This window comes from Battus philenor, unplaced genomic scaffold, assembly GCF_028537555.1.
Source record: "Battus philenor isolate CCGP_79_NKW_IND1 unplaced genomic scaffold, ilBatPhil1.0.hap1 SCAF_3, whole genome shotgun sequence".
NCBI lineage: Eukaryota > Metazoa > Arthropoda > Insecta > Lepidoptera > Papilionidae > Battus > Battus philenor.
The window spans coordinates 5,248,703-5,274,603 of record NW_027181693.1 but is presented as its reverse complement, the minus strand read 5'-3'; the positions used below and the strand labels follow the sequence as shown (position 1 = coordinate 5,274,603).

Below are 25,901 nucleotides of genomic sequence, written 5' to 3'. Positions count from 1 at the left end.
CGATAGGACCCGTTGGAAGCGATCTGTATTCAGCGGAAACGTACCAGTATAAAATGTTAGAAGTTACTTGGATAACTGTAAGAAGCTAATTCATTAGTAGCCTGACAGTTTTGACAATTGCAACCCCCAAAGTCCATCCTTTGGAATCTGAATGACTCGCCGAAGGCACTATAATTAAAGTTTTAAAGTTCTTCACTTATACTTGTGCTTAAGAATGCGATGAAATTTTTTTCGGTTTTATAAAATAACGGAGAACAAAGATCTAGCTTTATCACTTCTTATGAAGGCATGTACATTGTAATTCAAATTTTCTAATTTATTTGCGAAGCCAGACTGGTAATTTTTTTATTATAATACAGATAATATTGAAAATGTTAATCTCTAATAATTTTAAATGAAACGAGAATAAAAATTATGGTATAATAATATGGTTACAGGTTTCAGGACTTCTGTAGCTTTCTTCTTTTTATCTAAGAATTTCTTTTCATACGGACGACGGTCCTCGGTAGATTCTATCGTATCCTTATTATGACAGTAGATAATGAAATGATTAATTATTTTGAGCTTAAAAGCGACACGAGCTAACCCAGTACTGTGCAATAATAGGTTTTTCGTAATCTTGGGTAACAATGTATTATTTCAAATAAGTTAAACTTAACGCACTATCCGGCTTGCAGTGTAAAACAATTTTTATTTCCCAGAAATGACTGAAGGTGTTATTACTTTATATTAGGGATTTATTATTCTAGTGGTTAATCTGCAAAGTAAGAATTGAATAAATAGAATAATGTTACAATAAATTACTATTTTTGATTATTGTCATTCTATAAAGAAGTATATTGAGGTTATATATATGTATATTTAAAACAAAAAAGCCCATATATAATAAACTATATGTGCGTTTTGGTGTTTATAAAGATTGCGTTTATAACCATTGATTGCAAAGAACGTCTACAGTACACATTAAAACATAATAAATGAGAAACATTTGCAAATTTATGTATTTTGCATTTTTATGCAAATTATTTCGTACACGGATTTTTTTTCCTCTTTTTTCTGCCATTACATAACTAATGGTTCTATGGCACGTAATTTTATGGTTATTATAGACATGTAATTAATCATCCGTGATGGATAACACGTCGGCTTTGCTTAACCGGTTTGCCTATGATTTATATTTATTTATATGTTAAAAAAGACTCGGTTTTTTTCCTTTCTGGCTGTCACAATCAAAATTAAGAGATAGATAAATAATCAAAAAACGTAGCCTATGTATGTACATTGGGTGACTGCTCATACGTAAAAGCTTTAAAGGAGAACTGTGAATATGTCAGTATGAAGCTTTACACCTTTTCCAAATTGACAAAACAAATTGAAAGCAATAAGCATACATTCTTTGAAGCGTTTAATTATATGTAAAATTTTAATTCACATAAACCTATAGATAATCATTCTCTATTGAAGTGATGATTTTAAAGCATAATTTTGGTGATGATTATGATAATGTCGATTGTTCGAAATTTCATAACATTATAGTAAAAGGGAAAAGTAGCAATTGCAGTTTCTACATAATATTTCACCAATGGTTAAAAAAAACCAATGCTTTTAATCGGTTAAAATTAATTTATTATTAATATAGTCTTTGTTTGAAAATTAAATATTTATGCGTTTCTATTCGGCTTAATATCATATTGGGGTTAACAAAATTAAAAAGTTGAGGTGAAGTTGAGGTTAACGTAAAATAAAAATTATGTGTTAGATTCTTTTGCGACAGACTATATTAAGATGGTGGCTATTTCTGACAACAAGCGGCATTTTGTTTTACTCCTAACTTTTAGAGTTTGTTGCTACAAAAATTACTAAACCGGAAAGAAGGAATATGACAAGTTAGTCGTAGTCTTTGTTACTGCTAAATACAACGTAAAATCTTCCGTTTAATAAAGATTAGTCGTAACTGATATCTTGTAGATCGCGCGGGGTCAGTCGTCTCGCAGAGACGACACACTCGCACTGCAGTGCAACTTGCGTCGTAAATTTGCTAATAGATAATGGGATAGACCGTCTGCTTGTTCAGCCCGTTTCCCTTTTTATCTTGGGTCATTCAACTTGCGAATATCTCGAAATTATTATTCACGAACCGCTCCTAGCGTCAGACGAACTGACAAAAATTTTCAAATAACGAGAGAAAATGCATTTAAACTCTCTGATTCAATACTGGACTTTATTGGTATAAAATGTTTATAAACCGCCTAAATAATTTAATAAAATAATATTATAGTCCTGTGATTTATTCTGACATATATTAATATGCCTTTAGTGTAAGTTTAAAAAACCGTGTTCAGAAATGAATTTATAATTTTCTTATCGTCGAAATTGTAGCAGTTTATAGGTTAATTTTGGTGAAATATAAGAGGGACACAGTTTCTGTGTAATGTAAGTAAGTAGGAATTGCAATTCCGGTTTGTACTAACAAATCACATAATATGTATGTTCACATTTAGGTTGTACATATGTGTATGTTCACATGGTCGATTTATTGTGAATGTTAAACAGTTTTTATCAGTGGCAGCGGATTTTAATCTTTTCATTAGGCATATTTAAACAGCAGATTATTTTATGAGTTACAGTTTGGGCTTTAAAATAAAAAATAACTAAATTGTCTTTATTTCAGGAAGCTTGCTATATTAGTGATCCATATTATTATTAGAATTATAATTATAGTTAAAGTAAAAATAGATGTAGGTCTATTTAAAACTAAATACAAATTAATGCTACATCATTGAATAAATAAATAACATAAATAGCCGTGGTTGTTTGCCATGTTATCAGCTTTGAAATTCCTTTGTTATTTATTAGACTTGTCTCAGAATTTAATATTCATTTTGATATGTGAATTAATTATTTTTGTGTAGTTAGCTATTGAACATTTTTGACATTAATGCTTTTTAGTAATCGCACATATGTCTCATTGTATTTACTAATACAAAACTAAACAAATTTAAGACCTGGGTCATCGCGATTTATCAAGAAAGGAAGACAACAAGATGATAGGTTCGCAGGTTATTTAGAACTAGCCACAGGCGGAATTGGTTTGCCTGAGAGGATCGCAAAAGAGGCCGGTTCCTTAATACAAGTTAAAGGCACTAGACCGAGTAAGGATCATTGAACTTTGAGTCTTAAGTCTAATATTAATGTAATTTGCTGTTATTCGTAATTTATTTTGCTGATATTTGTAAATCTTCATGTTAATAACTATTTATTGAGGAAAAGTAATAAAAATTGTTAAATATTTATCGGCCGAATCGATTCTCTCACGGCATCTTCTTGCCGTCTAAGTGTCGATTTGTGATGCGGTCTAATATTATGTTGTAAATCCTGCTGAAGCATTTGATAGTATTTTCCAACAGCGAATAAACACATCCCCGCAAAAATATTAAATCTCATGGAAAAATTCCACAAAGTAGGACAAAATGAACAAAAAAAAAGAACTACTTACAATTCTAGAAGTTAGACAAGGCGACCTCTATCGCTTAAATTATTTATGGGGCAGTTCAAAACATCTTTTCGAAGCTTTACTCCAAAAAAAAAAGAATTATAGTAACAGGAAGATTTGCACTAATGTTTACAAAAACCATAGTTCTCTGTGTCAAAACTAGAAGAGCTCTGAAAATAGTATCGATAACATAAGCGTTTGTAAAAAGTAATCACATTTAACTTAGACGAAATAAATTAAAAAATAAAACTAATGACAGAAAACAAAATTTGCTTAAATTTGAAACCTTAACAATATATTAATAATTACATCTTAGGAAAAAACGTTTAATTCACAGACTACAAAGAAATGTAAATTCGACCGGTAAGTAACTTGGAGCAAGAATAAATACTGAACTACGAAAATAATCCTAAAAGTTGAAAGGTACTTTTATCTACGTGTTAAGACAACAAAGATTCATCTAATTTTATAAATAGATGTTAAACATAAATCAGCATGATGAACAAAGCTAAGGAAATCACAAAAACGTAGAAGTGAAATAAAAAATTAAATATACATCATTCGCTCCAAAATTTGTGCAGAGCGCCTGTTTTAAAATTCGTCCAAAAGATATATTACGGAAACGACGTTGCAGAAACAAATACCAGGCTTAAAAGACTATGACAGACATGGCGTCTGCTCCCGTTTCATCACTGACGGTCCATTTCCTAAGCAATATAACAATACTGATAGTATTTCTTTTCAAATTTTCAAATTTAATATACTTCTATCCAATTATAATCATATATAATGCTTCGCTCCTTCATTTCTTATAGATTGCATCTGATCCGTTATAATAATACCGGCATGTAACTAAAAAAACATGAAAAAAAACTAAATGAAAACTGACATTTGCAACTAATTATAGTAAGTAAGTATTTACATAATAAGTATGTAAAATAAAACAAATCTTTTAAATTAGTACTTTAAGAACTTAATGTAACTTAGGTAGGGGATATTATCACGTAGAAAAGTCTATTCTTTATGAAATAAACGTCGCTGTCAATTTTCATCTGTCAATAATCTTATCTTTGGTCGTTATCTTCGCTGTTGTTTGTTTTGCTTACTTTAACACAAACTTTTAAGCTTGTTTATTTTTTAACACAATAAAGACCAAAGCTTTTTTGTTTAATCTTATAAACTTTATGTTGTTTGTAACTTAAACGTTTTAATTATATTGTCATTCATGTTAGCCTCTGGATAACCTGTTAAAAATATACTTGCCTTCAACGCTTTATTGTTTAATACCACGAAATGGCAGGGCAAGGACATCAGTTTCCTGGCAATTTTCAGGGGAATACAGGGGCTATGAGGTCTGGATATGTAGGTAGTGCTATGAATGGCCAAATCCCACAAATGCCTAACCAGTTAACAGGTAGATGATTTTTGATTTTAGTATTCCATTATGTTTTATATGAAGATTGAGGCTTACTTGCCTCATTACTTAGATATTAATATACTGTAAACGAATCCATTTTATTTTTTTCCTACATTTTACTGTCCATCTGTTTAATTTTACTCAAAACATGGGTGCATCTTTTAATAATAAAGTTATCCAGTACAAAAAGTCCTTACTTAAAAAGTAACCAGAAAAAGTAGCATTTGTTGATGTGGAAGTAGTACCCTTGATTTTCTATAGGATGAGGGCACTCTATCAACTTTTATTTGTTGTTGGTCATGGGGCTTAAAACACATATAAACTGTATTTTTTGTAAACTTATTAATTATATAATTTAATATAGTTTATTACATGTTTGGAAACTTTGCAATTGTAAATTTAATAACAATATATTAAATAAAAATTTCAGGTGTAATGGCTGGTCCTATGGGTAATGCTGGTATGGTCGGCATAGGAAATCAAATGGTCCCTCCATATGGAGCAGCAATGCAAAACCAAATGGGAAATATGGCAATGGGTCCTCAAGTAAGAGTTCTTACAGTATTATTAAAAAAAACACCTTATTTTGACCTTTCTTGGCATTTATAAACATATTTTTTTTAAGTATCTATAGTTTTGTATATTTCATAAACTGGATGTTAGTACATAGCCGTGTAAAAATGGCCCATTAATCAACCTCAAACTGTAATTAGGTTAGTAGGTGGTTGACCCCAGAAACGTAATTAAATTATCTATATCTTGTATAATTTTTTTTTCTTTATTTACTATGGAAGATTTTAATTTTATTATGGCATCCTCAGTAGACCATTACAAATGCTCTGTCTAACCATAAACCAGGTTATTTAATATTTTCAACTATTTCTCACCAATTATTGTTTATTTTTAAATTAACATCTTTTTTTTGAGAAGTACTTTTGAATACACATCCTTTACTTTTCAATGTACAAGTTTGTAAACCTACAAATGACACATTGGTTTAGTGTTTGTAGCAAGGCTTTTCTTTTATTTCTTTACAAACATGTATAGTAGTGATGAATTATGGATTGCTCTGTGCTAAGGCATGCACCACTTTTCTACAGATATATTTGTTGTGTGTGTTTTGTATTTCAATTTTGAGGTTTCGAAAATTAAGATGGGTTCAAAGATTATTGCATATTTTCCATCTTAAGTTGAGATTAAACATTAGTTTTAATAATCTTATATTTCATAACATACTTTATGAAAGTTTTTTGTTAAACAATGGAAAATGAATTTTATGCAGCCAATGATCCATACCTTTCTAATACTTCAAGACATAGGACAAAAATTTATAATATAATAATTGAAAATAGCACTTTTTGTCTTATCACATATTCAAAATTATTACATGAGTAAATTAGAAGAAAAAAATAATAATCAAAGTAATATTTTTAATGACAGACTTGACACCCGAATTTGTCTTGGCGTTGATTTATGATGCACTTTTTAAACCTTTATGTATTTACCGGTTTATGCTTATATATTAAATACATAAAAAATAGTATGTTAATATTAACATATTCATGTTTGATGTGATTAGTGAATTGCTAGATCTCCACCTGTATTATATTTTGCTTTTGAGTAATAACAATAGCATTGTGTATTGAGATTTATTTTGCAAAATTTTGGCTTACATTGATATAATAAACTAATTATTTTAAGACATAAGCTACAATATTCTCAAAAATATATAAGCGAGTATTAACATGAAAAAATGTGAAATTTAAAATACTGTTTTATTTACTGGATATTTATGAATATATTTTAGGGAATGGGTGTGGGTGTTGGAGCTGGTCTTGGATCTGGAATGGGTCCGCAAGTAGTTCAACAGCCAGGTAATACTAGGTTAATTTAACATTTTTTTTCTAAGTAATGGTGAATACATTAAATTAGTAAATATAAAAAAATTATTGCCTGATATCAATTTTTTTAAGTCATTAAATTGTAAAAAATTTAGATGAAATTATTCCTACAGGTATGTTAATTATTTAAGTAATAAAGGAAATTTCAAGTTTTTTGACATTATATACAGTATAACATACAGGAGAAAGTTTTCAGAATGATTACTATATTTTGGTTCTAGTAATATAGAATTGAAACATGATTTTTTTTGAATATATTATACTTTTATGTTTTCTTTGGATCATAGTTTTTATTATTCAGATAATTTGTACTTAACTGTTGTCGTAACTGTTTTCAGTTATTTTAAAACACTGCTTTACCTTTGATATCAGCTTATAATAATATTCTTAAATATTATGAATATTTAAAAATACTTTATTATTTTCTCTTACTGCAGCTTCCATGATTTTAATCTAGGTACTAACTTATGAAATTGTTGGTTGTATGATTTCGCATTTGGTTGGTTTCAATGTCATTACATATTTTAAGATTAGAGATAATTTATTGGAAAAATTATTTTAATGTTATCTTGAATTATGAGATGCATATGAAAGTTGTTTTTCTATAACCATGTAAAACGTTGTATAGTTCCTAAGGTATGGTTGATTTTTTAATGTTTTTGTGGTTCAACAAGTATAATCTTTAGAATTAATATTATAGGTATGCAATCTGGACCTGTCGCTACTGCTGCGGCCGCCCCTCCATCAGCACCTCCGCCACAAAATAAAGAGTTTAACACTGCTAATTTATGCAAGTATGCATTTAAAAACATTTATATGATCATTTATGCATGTCAAGGGAATAATGGCAGAAGAGGCGAATTTGATAGAAACTATTATCAATTGTAGCTGCCATATAATGACATTATCAGCATTTCAACAATACGAGGCCTCTGGTTCCCTTGGTTTTTTTTAACGCTTTCTTATCTTCATTTAACCACCAACTCGCCTGATGGAAAGCGACCATGTGGTCGAAGATGAAGCATGCAGGTACCTATTCAATCAGACAGTAAAAAGGCTTTGGTTATAATTCTGGAGAAATAAGGAAGCCAGTAGATCATTCCATACTCGGGCTTTGCGGATCAGAAATATTGAGTCGAAACACTTGGTATCCCTATAAAAATCTCCACAGTGTGCAGAAGGTCCTCTCAGATAATTAGAAGGAGATAGCTGTATGGTTCTCAGCATACGGAGTAACGGTAGCAAATTGCATTTTGATTTGACAGTTATCCATTACAAGCTAAAAGGAGTTTTTATAATGTTCACTTTCACAAATATTCTTGATAGGTGAAACAATTAATTCACACACTATTTTGTTACTAAAAAATTCTTTACCCAATATTGCAATACTAATACATATAACAATTGAAATATGACATTCCTTCCATTCGCCGAAGGGCTACTCTGGGTAGCATGAAACAGAAAAAAAATAATGAAGGTTATATAATTATAGAAACACCTAAGGGTGCATAAAATCATTTTCTTTTTTAATGGCAGTAATTATGAAAACACACAACAAATGTTTTTTAAATCTTTTTCGGAGGTTAGCTTTCCTATATTAACCCGTTTCTGTTTGGCGTTGATTAATGGGACACTCTGTAAACTGACTACAAATAATCATAACACTTCAGTAATTGTTTTAATTAAATACAGTTCTGTCATCAGGGTACACAATTTATAATAAACTTTTTAGCAGATGTTTACATATATACACACACTGGCACAATTAGGGGAAAACAAAAAAAACATTTTTACCAAATAAATATCTCTGCTCAAATTACTAAAAATAATAATTAATTTAGTTGAAAAATATTTATTTTTGAAAAGTTGTGCTAAAATTATGAAAAGAACTATACAACCTGTCACCGCACTTGAAAAGTGTGAAATTTTGAAAGTATGTTGTTGTTAAGAGGGTACATAAACGTTAATATAAACAAGTTCTCAAGATGTACAAAAACTTTTAAAAAAATTTACCTTTTTTGTGTACTCTTATTGTGCCAGTTAGAATAAGTTCCAGTCATTTGGATGTCTCAAATTATTGCAATGTCTATGCAGTTGGTTCCATTAAAAAACATTGTTATACCTACTTGTTTTATAATTCTTTTTATTTAAACGGGCTGTTTTTATTTAAGGTTTGGACAAGAAACCGTTCAAGATATCGTAAGCAGGACTCAAGATGTTTTCCAAACGTTAAAAGCAATTCAGCCGCCAAATGGAACTCAACATGGAGAAAATGCGAGCAATGATAAAAAGGCTAAAACGCAGGAGCAACTGCGTACCATACGCTTGCTATTTAAAAGACTGCGTCTGATCTATGAAAAGTGTAATGAAACCTGTCAGGTATAATAATTTTAAATATTGATACATAGTATTATTGACAACTAGCTGACCCTACAGACTTCGTTCTGTCAAAAAGATTTGTAATGTGGCAGTTTTTTGTTCCTACCTATACCCGTGGTTATGTAAGTTTATTTGCTGTCAATGATTGTATCATACACTATATTTAAATATCAATGGTTTCAGAAAATTAAATAATGTAATGCATAAAAATTGTATTAAAAAAAGTGTTACTATAAATTAAAATTATTAATTGTTCACTATCTGTCCATGTAGACTGTTCTGCCAGAGGTTATTGGCCAGTTACATTCCAATACAAAAAATATATTAATCTAACATATTTCAGAATGATCAATTGATATAGGTGATTGGAAATAGATGTAAAAGCTTTAAAGCTTTTCACTGTCATATAAGCTTTACATTAATCCCTTAAAAGCTGTTATACACATAATTATCATCATGTATATTATTAAGTGTTAACAAAAAATTATTCTTATTGAGAATATTTATTGTACCATTCCTACAAGCTTTGTAAGATTAACATATAATTTAATACACAGTGGAAATAATATTTATACTAAAATAAGAACATTTTATCTTCCTTTATACCCTACTGATGAAAATGAAATACAAAGATTTTTGAACCAAAAAAGTGTAATAAATACCGGGCTAAAAAATTTATTAAATGTATCTCTTGCTGTAGTCTATATGTATCTTAATTTATGTCTCTTTCGATCTCACTTTTAGCAAGTAAAAGGTACAGATGAATGCTGTCGACTTCAACAGTTGTAATTAGTTCTTTATGACTCAGTGCGTTACGTTCTGATTTCATTATTTACTGTTTTTAACATTTTGTCAAATGCAGGTATCTCATTTCTAAAAAGAAATGGTAATAAAAATAACTTATCCATGATTGGTATTCTGCACCCTTTTCGTTTGTTTGTTACTTGATTTTATTTGTTCTTTTAAAACAGATTTTTATATTATTATATTTTTATATTACTGAGAAGAGAATGAAATAACTCTTGATTTTCTAACTTTTTTCATAGGGCATGGAGTATACTCATATGGAAAGTCTTATTCCCCTCAAAGATGAAGCAGATAATAAAACACTCGACGAAAGGCGAAGCACAGAATCTTACAAGCAAGCATTACAAGAAAATAAAGTGCTTACTGAACAGGTATGACATTCGTTAAGATCATCATCATTTCAGCTGTAGAACGCCCTAGTGGGCTAATTTAATGGAGAAGGCCTATGTCCAATAGCTTGGACATAAATCTTCCCCATTAAATTAGAATGAATTTGAAATATATTGATCCTAGTAAAAGTTTGGACATTTATTGTATACCAGTGAATTTTAATTAATTTTTTTTTTCATTGATGTAAAATAAATTAAATTTAACTTAAATTATTTAATAACATAATTTTTAATTTAGTAGTAATGATATGCTGTTTTACGATAAAGTATGGTAATCCTTTATAATGCTAGGATATTAATGTTCCAATATATTTTTGGTTCTAGACTCATATGGTCATAAATCTCATATCTGGAATCAAATTTAGCTCAAATTGACCATAGGTTTATTAAAGAAAGAATTTTTTTTTTCAAAGAAATCCAGAGATGTAAATGTGCGAAAGGGAGGACAAATTGTATCTGTTTTTCACTTTAAATATTTCTTTGATGCTCCCTTTAAGATTTGTTAATGAAAATCTTCACAAAATAACAATTAACTATTTGTCATGTAAAAAGGAATATGTAGATCTAAATAATGGCTAAAAGTCGGCATCTTTGCCTTACAAAATCGTGGTAAAAGTAAAAGTAACGAAGTTTGTTACTGTGATTTTTGCTTTTTGCTTGTTATTAAATAACCTTTATTTATTGTTGCAGGTGGTACTAAAAAATAAACAATTAAAGGAAGTGATCACAAATCTTAGGACAATTATCTGGGAAATTAATGTGATGTTAACAATGAGGAGATCATAAGTTATTGTTTCGGCTAATATATGTGTGAACACCAATGTGAACTATAGAGAATTCATATATTTTTGTCACAGATTTTGTCCTTTTCAAGATATTTGAAAATTCGTTAACATTAAGATATATTAAAGTATATACTAAATACGAATTCTGGTTATGATAACAGTGTGGCATATAAATACTTGTAAATGTTGGTACAATCATAATTTTAAAAAAGTGAAATTTGTAAATATATAAACATATGTTTTAAATGGTTGTTATAAAGATTCAATACTTATAAAATGAAGTGTGCTCGGCAGTAATTGCACATTAATGTCCTGATGTTTATAAACCTATAATTTTTGAATACAGAAATATGAAGGAGAATATTGTAAAATAGTCGAACATATAATTTGTCTTTAATAAAACAGAAATGTTATGTAATTGTCCTTTGATAGAAGAAGACTAAAATGTTAAATGTTTCTGCAGTAGCTGCACAAAAGAGCATCTAAAACTCGTTTATTATCATGAACATAATATTAACAGTTTATTAATAAAGATGTTTCCTAACTATAATCTTTTTATTTTTTAATAATAAACTCCAAATTAACCCATTATTGTGTTAGTTATCAGTTCTGAATAAATTTATAGTATCCATTCATCATGATCATCATTTTGTCGATGGAATGCACCGAGCTGGACACAAGCTTTCATAGGTTTCCAATAACACTGATAACAAGAAGGCTTCATATAGGTCTTTCTTTTACCTTGACAAGATTTATTTTCATGTTACGGATTTTTTTCGTTCACGTTACGGATGGAAGTTCTATGCTGCGCTTGTATCCAGGGTAATCTAAATGTTCAAGCTATCTGCTCTCTAAGGGTTTTGTGGGGTCCCCACTCATAACACTCGATTGTCTTTTTCCGCGCTGGTATGAGGGACCCTAGTTACTGCGTTGGAATTTTTTGTTCTTGTGATATTCAGATGATACGTACCGGGGCATGCGTTGTTCACGCTACCCGTAAATCCCTCGGGTGCTATCTCGATGGTTTAAGATCACATCAATCCGTCGTCTTTTTCATAAAACCTGACTTTTGTTAGATGCCATAAAACAAATGAAAAAATAGATGAATAACATTGGTTGCTTTTATTATTTATCAAAACTAGTTTTAAAAGTTTCGTCACCGTACAATGAAATAGTATGCGATTGTAACCGACTATAATATTTTGGTGCTACCGAAAGCGCTGTACCGCACCTTAGGTAGAGACGGAGGGGAGTGTCAGCCGCTCCGTTTTGTCAGTCGGCAATCAACACTCGCGGCGACGGCGCTCAACACCTTCTCATTTACGCATATTGTGATTGATTTTTTGTTTCCGCTAAGAAAACAATCCTTATCAACATCAGTTCAGCTATAGGATATCCACTGTTGGACATAAGCTCCTCCCATAGGTTTCCGTTAGGACCGGTTGGAAGCGATCTGTATTCAGCGGAAACGTACCAGTATAAAATGTTACAAGTTACTTAGTTAACTGTAAGAAGCTTATTCATTAGTAGCCTGACAGTTTTGACAATTGCTACCCCCAAAGTCCGTCCATTGGAACCTGAATGACTCGCCGAAGCCACTATAATTAAAGTTTTAAAGTTCTTCACTTGTACTCGTGCTTAAGAATGCACTGAAATTTTTTAGCTTTTATGAAATAACGGTGGCTAGATCTTTATCACTTCTTATGAAGGCAAGTGCATTGTAATTAAAATTTTCTAATTTTTTTGCGAAGCCAGACTGGTAATTTTGCAATGTATTATAATACAGATAATATCGAAAATCTTAGTCTCTGATAATTTAAAATGAAACGAGAATAAAAATTATGAAGTAACAAGCTACGTTTAATATAAGTTACAATTTATACACATTTATAGACAATGTTACTATTGTTACATTGTTTATTACAAGAAATAAATTACATTATTGGGATTAATTACAATATAAAGCAGCATGGCAAGCATTCCTTTATTAGTAATATTTAATAAACTTAGAATTAAGGTAAGGTTACCAAAATATATTTTATTGCTTTTTTATTTAATTACCATGATGAGTTATGAAAGTATTACTATTGTTAAATAGATGAAATTGTTTTTGTTTTTTTTAAACTTGTGATTAAACTTATTATTTATATACTCGACTATAACACAGTTTACTTTGTTTTTGTGGGGAGAAATGATCGTGATACGGAAGTTTAAAATCTAATTAACTGAACTTAAGTACATAGCAATCGTCGTATCTATCTGCGTTCAACAGGTTTCAGGACTTCGGTGGCTTTCTTCTTTTTATCTAAGAATTTCTTTTCATACGGACGACGGTCCACGATAGATTCTTCTGGTTCTAAAACTGATTCTGATTGTGGTTGGTCTTCTTGTTCTGGTATTTCGGGAGCAGCTTCTAGAAGTTTTCCGGCGCTGCGACCAGCTGGTAGTGCGTGAAATGCTTCCGCTAGCTCGGGATTGATTTCTTCAAGTGGCATGTCCCCGGTTCTTATATATACTGGAACGTAACCAGGCACTGGTGGTAGAAATTGCCATTTCGGGCGTGCCTCTGAAATAAAAACAAGACAAAATTACCTTTAAGCAATTGTATTGTTTCTACACCTAATGTCATCTATAGATGCTCCGGCAATCATCAATTCATAGTTTATAACAGGCGCGCTACTCTGCTTTGTTTTTATTTTATTATTTTAATAGTGCAGCATGTACTGAAATGGTGATTAAATTTATTGTAAACGTGTCTTCTAATTTAGATCATTACCGGCAGAACTCTTGTGGAAACCAACACCTACTTCAGCAAGTTGTTACTTCGCTGATAGGTCCAATTCGGTAATGAAAATATTATGTAGCGGCTCGAATCGAGACTCCCGAGGGATCCCTCGTGCTTTGCTATATAAATGAGGTCAACCTAAGCACCTGTCTTCTCAAGCCCGCGGTATTTGCAAATACAATTAAGGCAACAGTGACTTTCCGTCAAAAAATGATAGGTAAATACAATCTAGAAGGCGATCTAAGCACGTATAATTCTATCGTATCCTTATTATGACAGGAGGTAATGAAATGATTAATTATTTTGAGCTTAAAAGCGACACGAGCTAACCCAGTACTGTGCAATATGTTTTTCGTAATCCTGGGTAACATTGTATTATTCCAAATAAGTTAAACTTAACGCACTATCCGACTTGCAGTGTAAAATAATTTTTTATTTCCCAGAAATGACTTCTGAAGGTGTTATTACTTTATATTAGGGATTTATTATGCTAGTGGTTAATCTGCAAAGAAAGAATCGATTAAATGTATATTTAAAACAAAAACGCCTATATATAATAAACTTTATGTGCGTTTTGGTCTTTATAAAGATTGCGTTTATAACCATTGATTCCAAAGAACGCCTACAGTACACATTAAAACACGTTACATGAGAAACATTTGCAAATTTATGTATTTTGCATTTTTATGCAAATTATTTCGTACACGGTTTTTTTCCTCTTTTTTCTGCCATTAAATAACTAATGGTTCTATGGCACGTAATTTTATGGTTATTATTGACATGTAATTAATCATGCATGATGGATAACATGCCGGCTGTGCTTAACCGGTTTGGATTTGCCTATGATTTATATTTATTTATATGTCACATTCAAAATTAAGATATAGATAAATAATCAAAAAACGTAGCCTTTGTATGTACATTGGGTGATTGGTCATACGTAAAAGCTTTAAAGGAGTGAATGTACTGTAAATATGTCAGTATTCTTACTGCTTTACACCTTTACCTTTTGTTCGAAATTTCATAACGTTATAGTAAAAGGGAAAAGTAGCAATTGCCGTTTCTACATAATATTTCACCAATAATTAAAAAAAACAATGTTTTTAATCAGTTAAAATAAATTTATTATTAATATAGTCTTCGTTCGAAAATTTAATATTTATGAGTTTCTATTCGGCTTAATATCTTATTGGGGTTAATAAAACTAAAAAGTTGAGGTGAAGTTGAGGTTAACGTAAAATAAAATTATGTGTTAGATTCTGTTGCGACAGACTGTATTAAGATGGTGGCTATTTCTGACAACAAGCGGCATTTTGTTTTACTTCTAACTTTTTAGAGTTTGTTGCTACGAAAATGACTAAACCGGAAAGAGGGAATATGACAAGTTAGTCGTAGTCTTTGTTACTACTAAATACAACGTAAAATCTTCCGTTTAATAAAGATTAGTCGTAACTGATATCTTGTAGATCGCGCGGGGTCAGTCGTCTCGCAGAGACGACACACTCGCACTGCAGTGCAACTTGCGTCGTAAATTTGCTAATAGATAATGGGATAGACCGTCTGCTTGTTCAGCCCGTTTCCCTTTTTATCTTGGGTCATTCAACTTGCGAATATCTCGAAATTATTATTCACGAACCGCTCCTAGCGTCAAACGAACTAACAAAAATTTTCAAATAACGAGAGAAAATGCATTTAAACTCTCTGATTCAATACTGGACTTTATTGGTATAAAATTTTTATAAACCGCCTAAATAATTTAATATAATATTATTGTAGTTCTGTGGTTTATTCAGACATGTATTAATATTCCTTTAGCGTATGTTTAAAAAATCGTCTTCCGAAATGAATTTATAATTTTGTTATCGTGGAAATTGTAGCAGTTTATAGGTTAATTTTAGTGAAATATAGGAGAGACACAGTTTCTGTGTAATGTAAGTCAGTAGGCAATTGCAATTTCGGTTTGTACTAACAAATCACATAGTATATGGGTTCAGATGGTCGATTTATTGTGAATGTTAAACAGTTTTTATCAGTGGCAGCGCATTTTAATCTTTTCATTAGGCATATTTAAACAGCAGATTGTTTTATGAGTTACAGTTTGGGCTTTAAAATAAAAAATAAGTAAATTGTCTTTATTTCAGGAAGCTTGCTATATAAGTGATCCATATTATTATCAGAATTATAATTATAATTAAAGTAAAAATAGATCTAGGTCAATTTGAAACTAAATACAAAATAATGCTACATCATTGAATAAATAAATAACATAAATAGTCGTGGTTGTTTGCTATTTACACTCTTGTGTAGGTGCATCCAGGTGTATCCAATGTATCAGCTTTGAAATTTCTTTGTTACTTATTTGACTTTAATATTATTAATTTCTCAGAATTTAATATTTATTTCGATATGTGAATTAATTATTTTTGTGTAGTTAGCTATTGAATCCTTTATACACAGTTTTTATAATTTGCACAGTATGTTGGATTTTTTTATGTTTGCTTTGTAAAAATGTATATCAATTTAATTTATTGAAGTTAATGTTCCCTAACGAACCGGAAAGGTTCGTGAACTTAAAAAAATGTATGTTCTGTTTACTTTTAAAGAAAATGTGTAATGAATTCTACATATGGTGCGTTGGACAGTGATTGATGTAGACATCAACTGACCACGTTTGCTTAGTAAGTTCTAAATACGTGCAAGTTTCGGTCAGCTTTCACAGCACTCCCGCTGCCCGATGAATTTACACACAAGTATGTCTTATTAGAGAACTCGGTGGTTTTATTTGCTTTAGAATCGTTACAGACTGAACATGTATATTATATATACTTTTTTATTTGTTAGTTTTTGTTTTTATCTGCACAATTTTTAACTTACAAAAATCTTTTCGTAAGTTTCTATGGATTATTTATGTGACAATGTTTCCGGAAACAAATTTGAATATGCGTTGAAACCTAATATTTTTTTTTTAATTATCACAGTTGCCTGTTGAAACTGGAAGAATAACACGTAATAGGAAATTCAGTTACGATATTTAAATGTCTCCGGATGTATAAATCATTTGTGTGTCAATAATTTAACTATCTATAGTTACATTGTACAAATACGTATATAAGTATTTCATTACAGACTTGATAAAACTTACTTGTTATATTTTATAACAGTATTCTATGAATTGTTCGTGTAAAATTGATCTCTTGTATACCTTGTGACACTTGATAGCATTAAATCGATTTATTAAGCGTTGGGTACAGTTTATTCTATTTTTATAGACATCATTAATAGACTTTCTACTACACAAGGATTTTTTTGTACCGATTCTAAAATTGAGTTTGTCTGTAACGGTATTTCAGCAGCACAGCATCGTAGTATGAGATTTGTCTAACTGTACTGCCTATACGAGCAATTTACACGTCCACCGTTGGCATTTGCTCTTGCATATCGGTAGATACCAGTTACGGTGTTAAAATTCCGCTTTAATTTTAACTGTACTGTTTACAATGTTATTTGTGAGATTTTTTGAAAATTGTAATAGATAAATCGTTTAAAAAATCCTTCGAATATTACGTACAAGGTGTTTGAATATGTAACTAATTATTTTTTATGAAAACTGCTTTGATTTAATTTAAACGGTCTACAAAAAAAGGGAAACTTACGTGAAATGGCAATCTGATTACTATACAAGACTAAAAGTAGACGCGTTAGGTTTACATACTTAACGAGTGATATAGCGGTTCTAGTCGGAGTATAGTGATTATCATTTTTAAGAAGAAACAGTTAAATTCACTATAATACTAGTGCATAAAACTAGACCTACAAAGTTTAAATACTTATCCTCTGAGACACCATTGTTGCATAATATAAAGATATGTGCAAATAATAAAAGTTATTTATTTTTAAACTTATTTTGCAGTAGTTAAGCCCAGTAAATCTACATGAATCAGGGTGCTATACGCATCGCGAGTGATAGCAAAGCTGGCATTTATCATCGCTTGTGCACACTTACATAATGCAGGATCCAGTTAAGCGACCAGCTTAGCGACTTCCCAATCTAATAAAATATACAATGTAAAGTCATCACCGGAAGCAGAATGAACTTCGTGTGAAAAAATTTAGGTTTAGCGTTTTCAGTGGTGTAATACTTTAAACACGGTGAAGCTGTATAAATCAATGTATAAACTGCATTAATCCGTGGTTAAATAATTTTATCTCGAGAAATACTGGACGCAAAGATTTCCGACAAAGTTTCTTTTGTTGACTGATCACAACATCTTTGGAATTATAAGATTTAGGTAGTTGAAATATTGTTAAATATTAACAGGAATATTCGTTACGCCATTAATTTAATAAGGGAGAGCATAAACCAGTTACATTCAAAGGGGTCTTTAGTTCCATATTTTATTGATTAAAACAATTTTAATTATTTTTATAGAAAGTGTATTTCATTTCTGGTTGCTTGATGTGTAGTTCTACGATGGTTCGATTACTTTCTAACGGTTGGTAACATCTCGTGCGAGTCAAATTTTGCTTGTCAAATTAACTGTTACGCATTCTCATGCATTCACCGAATTTAACCCAAAAATTTATGTAGTAAAGGTTCAAAATGCAGTACTAGACATTTCATGCATAAGAGTGGTTGGCGTCGAAACATTTGGGTGATTGTACACTTGGAGCCGTCCCAAATTCGTAGTTTCTTGTAACGGCCACTACCCATTATCCCATGGGTAATTGCAAAATAATTTATGAACTCATCAAGAGACTGCGGTTCAACGTACTTTTTGTTTTACTCTGAAGCTCACACATTTTTTATTTTAATTGTGTCTTAGAGTATCATTTGGTCATTATGGCCGCTGTATTTATGGATTTGTTTTTATGATCATTTTTTTGATACAATAAAATGTTATGCATATAATAATTATACAATATATTTTTTAATTTATGTTTCGCAGTTGCCTAAGTGACATATATAAATTCTTGGAGTCTGAGGGGGTAGGGCGTAGAGGTCGCTTATTATAAAATGTCTTTTAAGGTAGTAAAGCTTAAAGGCACCGAGGGATTTCTCTGTCCGCGCCGCAACCTACAGTTTCCCCGTATTAATATTTTATTATTAACCAGGTGTACTCGTTGACGTGTTGATGTGTTATAGATCTAATTGAAAATCTGAACAAAATGGCAGATTTTATATCTCATTTAACAAAATGGTAAAAATAAACAACGTTTCCCGGGGATATACATAAAAATATTTAAAATTTACGAGGCGATTGGTTATATCGTTTTTTAGTCTATCGAGTACAAACAGACACATAGACCAACATTCCTTTTTATATACATAGATAATAACTATAGTTAGAAACATACTGTCGTTGATATAAGTTAATTAAAATGCTCAAATGAGTTAATGCAAAATGCTGAAAATACAATAATGTCATTTAGATTTTTTTTAGGAAAATACATAAAATCAAATAAAGATGCAATTTATCGTTATTTTTAAACTGTTCGCGACATAAAGGTAAGAGACATAGTTTTTGTGTAAGATTATTACCAATTTTACGGTTCATTATTGGATAAAGAGATACAGTTTAATAGCAATATATTATTTTCGGAGCCAATTTATAATGCTATGTACCAGTTTTCGTCGCTAAATGTTAAACGATTTGTGAGAACATACATAGTATTTACACTTTAGTATTTGCATTAGAACACATGGCGGACATAGCATTAGCTTCTTTTAAATATACCAGTGTACAGCAGTAATTATTATGTTTTAAATCTTTCTGTAACTTTGGTATTACTCGAAGGTTTTAGTAGGTTTTTGTCAATGGGAAATGTTGTGAATCTGTTGATTCTTTTTTTTTAACTAAATTTGGTAAAGCTTATCTTCGATTTATTCAACTTACAAACGCCATACTTAGTTCTAGATTATATAAACTGATTTCGTACCGGGCACTTAAATTAGAGCCACGAAAATATGTTTCTATATATTACCGTATTTATATATTATAGCTAGTACATACGAGATATATCCGACGTGCCGACGATTTTAATTACATTATTATCTAATTCTTTAGTTTTATAACTCATTAATTATGTTTTCTCATAAATTAATTACATCTACATTTTTTAAAGTAATTAAACTGAACATTTAATTTCTCTTGATCAAAAACCTTCTACATCGTACATTTGAATATAATCATTTCAAAGTAATTAGCTTATTATTTATAGAAAAGTATGTCGCGGAGGTCACAAATGCATGTTATAGGTTCACTGTTATCTATTAAAGTCTAAATGAGTTGTATAATGTAACCTAGTATATACCAGACATCTATGATAAATGAAGACGATTGCAAATGCAAGGCACGCATAATCGCTTGAATTAATTGTCAATAATAATTTGCTGCATTAAATGTGAGATTGATTAGATTTTACAGATTTTACATTGAAGTGAAGAAGTTTAAGAAATGGCTACGATATATATATATATACATACATACATGTATATATATATATATATATATGTGCACACCTATTTATATTAGTAGCTACGCTAGAAATTACTTTTCCGAAACCACTAACTAACGTAATTGTTGGCGTAATTATTGCAGTAATGTATATATGTATATTAAAAGATTCTGGATTGTTAACAATTTTAAATAATATGACGTACGATTTATATAATCGGATGGGAAACAGGCGGCTGCTCCAAAAGCTCTGAAACTTCTTCTTGTCCAAAATACCGCAGTTTGAAAACTAAAGTCTTTGACCAAAGTGTTGCCAGTAATGATACGTATCCAAGCCGTGGTCGCTAGCGATAGGCTTCATAAGAAGACTCGAGGGCAGTCCAAGAATAATGGAGAGGATTTTCACTGCGAGATCGAATCAGAAATGAGGATATTAGCAAAATAATCAAGGACGTAGTTCAAAGAATTGCTTGTCTGAAGACGGCCGTTGGGTTGAACGGTTTTTGAGTAGCATCCACAAGCCGGTAAACGCGACGTAAATAGGCCCATCGCTAGGTGAACCGATGATATAGTTAAGTTCGCGGGCAGTGCAAGACCGGTAATTGTGGCAATTTGGGGGGGGGGGGAGGCAAAAGCCATAGGGCTTGCAGTGGGTGTCTATCGGCTGAAATAAAGTAGTATTGCAATGTCAATAATCCAATATCGATTTTTAATTCGATATAATATACAAATATTCGATATAATACACTACAGACCACATTTTACAACTTGATGTTGTATCAGTGGATACGAAAATTAGATTATACTTAAGAGGAAGTGTATATAAAGTATAATAAAAGACATTTAGTTCGACCAAAAGGGCGCCTAGCTACGACTGTAATATACATCCAAAAGCATCATAGATAAGGTTCAAGAGCTTAGTTACATGTACCATCGCTACGCAGGTCCTTAGCGGCAGAGACCGTAGTGAAGTCATTGGCCTGTCCAGTGGTGTGTAAACTTGCCTCGGAACGGGTTGATCGTGTTTGTTTTTGCATTATTATAAAATTCCAATTACAATCGGGCCACAGTGTACATCGTTCGCAATGATCGCGATCCATTGCTCCGTAACCTAACCCGGTTGCGCTTTCACGACGTACTTTCACGGCTTTGGAAGCGATATTTGGTAAAAGATAGCATTACACCTGTTAAATGTATCTGCAGTGACTCAGACCAATTACTTTTTTATATCAACCGGACCACAGGCCACTTTGGTTCGTGATCGTGCCTGTGAGCTTCTTTATCTCTGAAACCTTTCTTAGAATACAGATGATATCATTTCTTTTTTTTTTTAATTTGGTATAATTCGATGATTCAGTAAGGTAGCATCACGAATGTTTATTCAAGAAATTTACTAATCAATATTTTAATTTCTAAACCAGTGTAAGAGAATAGTTTTCTTAAAAAATATAAAACCATAAAATATAACAGCGTTAACTTTTCATATTATTATTTGTCTCCCAGTTTAAAAAAATAACATTTCTGTTTATAAACGAAATGGAATAATTTTCAATTCTCTACTTCCTTGTTTATGTATATTATTAAGTAAAATCGATTGTTTTTCGAGTAACATTAGAAAAAACTGGAATTAAAATGTCAGGGTTGTTATAATTACGAATAACGTCTTAAGTATTGGCAAATTTATAGTAGATTCAAACCTGTACTTATGCCAATGTTAGTAGAAAATCTATTGATGTTAATGATCAAATTTAGTTCTTGTTTAATATTTTAATCAAATACTATTTTTAAATAAAATGTTACAGTTACGATTCAGTAGTTTGAAATAAGTGCACTTAAAATACTTGTCCCCATCAAACAAGTATTTGATGATAATCAAAATCAAAAAAAGATGAATGTGTAACCATAAAAAATATTTTACCTTTTGGTATGCTATATTTTGTAGTATTATAATGAATATACCACATTATTACAGTGTACGAGATGGAAAAAAAATACTTTTATAAGTAATGATTGTTATTATATACACATATTAATTAATTAAATAAATTGTTCGCTCGGAAATACTCTTTTTTCATATTTTACTGCCACAGACCTGTAATTTTTGTTTTGGGTGTCTTATATAATTTAAATTGCGATGACAACGCGCGTATTTATTTTAAGACGTTTCCTTTGTTTCAAATTAATCGTGTAATTCTTTGTAACCTTCAAAATATGGAGCGTGAATAGGAGCTTTATTGTTCGACATAAAGCACGTTTTACGATATTATAACTATATATATATATAACTTCGTTATTTAAGATGGAAAACACCTATTATGTAAAAAAATTAATCTCCGATTCACACTTTTTGCCGTGAACGATGTAGAGGTTTTAATTGATAACGTAACACATGTTTTCAATAATAAAAAAAAAACAAAGCATCTATGATCTCAGAATCACGAAGATCACGATTCTCAGTCGGATCCGTGACTCTAAATTTTAAATAGGTATACTTATGCATTAATTAACGTGTCATCTTTTTTGTCTTTGATATATTTATTAGATTATCTTTGTTTAAACCTATAAGCTGTGTTATAATTATTTAATAAATCATGTAAGCAACGTCACCCATTGTAATTATAACCCAGAACCTGCTTTAAATTAAGATTATTTAAAAAACACAAAAATTTTATGGAATAAGTCTTTATATTATTTTATTAAATTATCATCGTGAATTTTTACCGGACATATTACAACAAGTGATATATGTGCGTATTTTAATGTATGCACTATATTTGTTTATTTTATAACATAAATCACATAATTATCAATAGATACAACAGTTTCGAATATAGAAGAATCAATAATTTTGTCGTATATAGTTGACCGTCTTTTTATAGCTATTGCATTTAATTATTTATATAAATATTTAGCAAAACAGAAGCAGCAACTATCTATGTTCACTTAATCAATTAGTTAATCAATAAAATTAGTATCGTTTTTGATTGAATAGTTTCTAAACATTGTTGCAAAATGGAAAAGCGTGATAGTTACAAGAAAATGTCATAATTAAATAGATTTCATATCGTATGTTGCTTTTGGTGCGTGATAGCAGTTAGCGGATCACGCTATTTCGTTTATTGCTATCGTTAATTCTAAACGCTAATTAACTTTTTTATTACAAATTAACTATTCATTCCGGTGAATTATTATTTGTCGTAACGAAAATGTATGTAAAGCAGTTTACCATTATATTATATAAATTAAACATTGTGCATTGCGACGGATACTAAATTTAATACCGTGTAAATTGTAAAGGTTTGGAAAAGGTTTGGTTTGGTCTCGGCACATAAATTCTTTCGAGAAATGAGTTATATTCTATTTCAATTCATTCGGGTCCATGTTTTTTTTCGTGTCTTATTCATATAGCTTTTTCCAATTTTGAACTCGCCTTTGATATTGACAGAATAATGGACGTCCCAAATTTCATAGCTCTTTATAAGTGTAAAACATCCATTCGTATTTTGTACCATTCTTAAGCTGAGAATCGATTCCGAAATCGACATTTTTTCTGTGCGTGTGCATTTTTGAAATTATACATCAGAGGTTTAAAAAGACTCAGCCAAAGATTTTTCTGTCATGTAATAATTTGACCTTACTGGTTGTTTCGTGTATGTATTATTTAGTATTAATATTACTGTTAAAGTTTATAACATAGTTTTAAATATTAATATTTTCAATTGATTTTTTTTGATTTATCTTATACGATCAAAGATTAAATACACGATCAAAGTAAAAGAAAAGATCTCAGTTCTTTCTTCATTAATTAATATATAAGACTCTGTATTTCAACTCTTCTTGTTGCTTATTTAAATTCAAAGAGATAAAAAAATTAAAAAATGTGGACATAATAAAATTAATTTTCTTCGTAATTTTATATACTGGTATACACATATATAATAAACATTTTTTTTTATTATAACTACTTTAAAATATTTAAACAAGGTATTAAAATAAATATTAAGAAATATAACGTTAAAAGCGTTTACAGCGATTCGTAAATAAATACGTAATTCATTAAATGTATATGCTAATTCAAATACAAAATTATAACGATTTTTTTGCAGAAACGAGTGTGTTTTATATACAATGACGCTAAAATTTGTTTTATTATTTATTACAATTGTTTTTTTTTTATTAAGTATGAAGTATTTACTTTTTTGTATTAATCACGGTAATTTAATTTCGTGATATTTATTAAATAAAATAAAAACAGTTTTAAATAAATACTTACCTATAATCACCAAGCACAAAGCACAGATGAGAACCAAAGATTTGTTCATTGTAAAATATTTCTTAATTTAAAAAAGGGTTAAATTTAAATTAAGAAGATGAGTTATTGGTGAGCAGTGCGCGAGCGGTGGCTACGAGGTACGGAATGATGCGCCGGCGCAGAAAACCGGATTAAAAACGCCGGGTCCCGCACTGTCTAAGAACGGTACTATGCAACCTGTAGGATGCAGCTTTTCTCTTTCGTAACATATTCTTTATATATTATTGTTATACATACCGTTAAATAGTTTCAGAGTTTATTTTTATTTCATACAATTTTTCACTTGCTGTAGTCTTAATACTTTATTGTAATGACAGATTATGTAGTGACAATGTATGTAGTTAAATTTACGAAGATATCATAATTCACTTTTATTACTTAAATTTGCAAATATTTACATTATGTTTGTAACCAGCCAATACTAACACGGTTTTAATAGAATATTGGTACAAATTAAAAAAAAATTAAGATGATGATGATGTTGTAAGTAAAAAATGCCAAAACTACGCAAAGTAAAAGGAGCGTATGAGTTTCTTGTAGTTATGGAAAGATACCAGAACCTCGAATTGTTTCTTAAACCATGTATAATCTCATCGTTGAATCGACCATACACTAAACAGAATTATTGTAATTTGTAATATTTCTGAGTAATATTATATTTTTAGAACATTTCACTAAGTATTAGAAACTTACGGAAAATGAAGATGAATGAAATTGCTACAGGGGTTCTTAATTAAAGCATGACCAATGGGAGTCGTCGTTGTCGTGATATCCGCCTTAATATAATATAGTACTCAGTAAGATATATATTGAGGCATATACCATTACCGCCACGCTTGGCAGGCAGGTTAGCAATATATTACCTAGAGGACGCTGCTGCTCATCTTCTAGAAATTTGTTTTTAAGCAATCCCATATAATTATTGGACATAGTATGAATTATTTAAAATAGTATCCCGGATATCGAACCCCTGATCTACGTTCGCAAGTCTCAGCCTTCTACCACTGGGCTATCATTGCTTGGCTCCAATGGGCGAAAGGATTATCTTCTATAAATATGTAGGAAAAGTAAAATGTAAATAGCACTGCTGTATTTTTAAATAACAGAAATAGACAAAAACAAGTACTTAACAGTGGAGAATGAGTCCTTTCTAGTTGTATAGAGTTCATCCAACTTTC

At 30.4% G+C, this 25,901-nt stretch overlaps 2 protein-coding genes across 2 annotated transcripts; one reads left to right on the top strand and one right to left on the bottom strand.

Annotated features, from left to right (window-relative positions):
- Positions 1-4,577: 4,577 nt before the first annotated feature.
- On the top strand, positions 4,578-11,669 carry LOC137926568 (mediator of RNA polymerase II transcription subunit 30-like). Its single transcript, XM_068770216.1, has 7 exons — positions 4,578-4,907; positions 5,341-5,456; positions 6,718-6,784; positions 7,512-7,605; positions 8,983-9,190; positions 10,237-10,368; positions 11,077-11,669. The coding sequence occupies exons 1-7, from the start codon at positions 4,787-4,789 to the stop codon at positions 11,170-11,172; spliced, it is 834 nt and encodes a 277-aa protein (XP_068626317.1). The 5' UTR covers positions 4,578-4,786; the 3' UTR covers positions 11,173-11,669.
- A 1,375-nt stretch (positions 11,670-13,044) lies between these two features.
- LOC137926569 (uncharacterized) lies at positions 13,045-24,838 on the bottom strand. Its single transcript, XM_068770217.1, has 2 exons — positions 24,685-24,838; positions 13,045-13,737 (listed from the first exon to the last, which is right to left on the bottom strand). Exons 1-2 carry the CDS (start codon positions 24,731-24,733, stop codon positions 13,427-13,429), a joined length of 360 nt encoding a protein of 119 aa, XP_068626318.1. The 5' UTR covers positions 24,734-24,838; the 3' UTR covers positions 13,045-13,426.
- Between the last annotated feature and the right edge of the window lie 1,063 nt (positions 24,839-25,901).

What these genes read in the sequence shown, in the direction of transcription:
- LOC137926569 (XM_068770217.1), bottom strand. Translation starts at nt 24,733, where the DNA reads ATGAACAAATCTTTGGTTCTCATCTGTGCTTTGTGCTTGGTGATTATA. An exon ending in TTTGTGCTTGGTGATTATAG is followed by an intron (nt 13,738 to 24,684) that starts GTAAGTATTTAT and finishes TTTTTATTTCAG; the next exon opens with AGGCACGCCCGAAATGGCAA.
- LOC137926568 (XM_068770216.1), top strand. Translation starts at nt 4,787, where the DNA reads ATGGCAGGGCAAGGACATCAGTTTCCTGGCAATTTTCAGGGGAATACA. An exon ending in AGTGTAATGAAACCTGTCAG is followed by an intron (nt 9,191 to 10,236) that starts GTATAATAATTT and finishes CTTTTTTCATAG; the next exon opens with GGCATGGAGTATACTCATAT. An exon ending in ATAAAGTGCTTACTGAACAG is followed by an intron (nt 10,369 to 11,076) that starts GTATGACATTCG and finishes TTATTGTTGCAG; the next exon opens with GTGGTACTAAAAAATAAACA.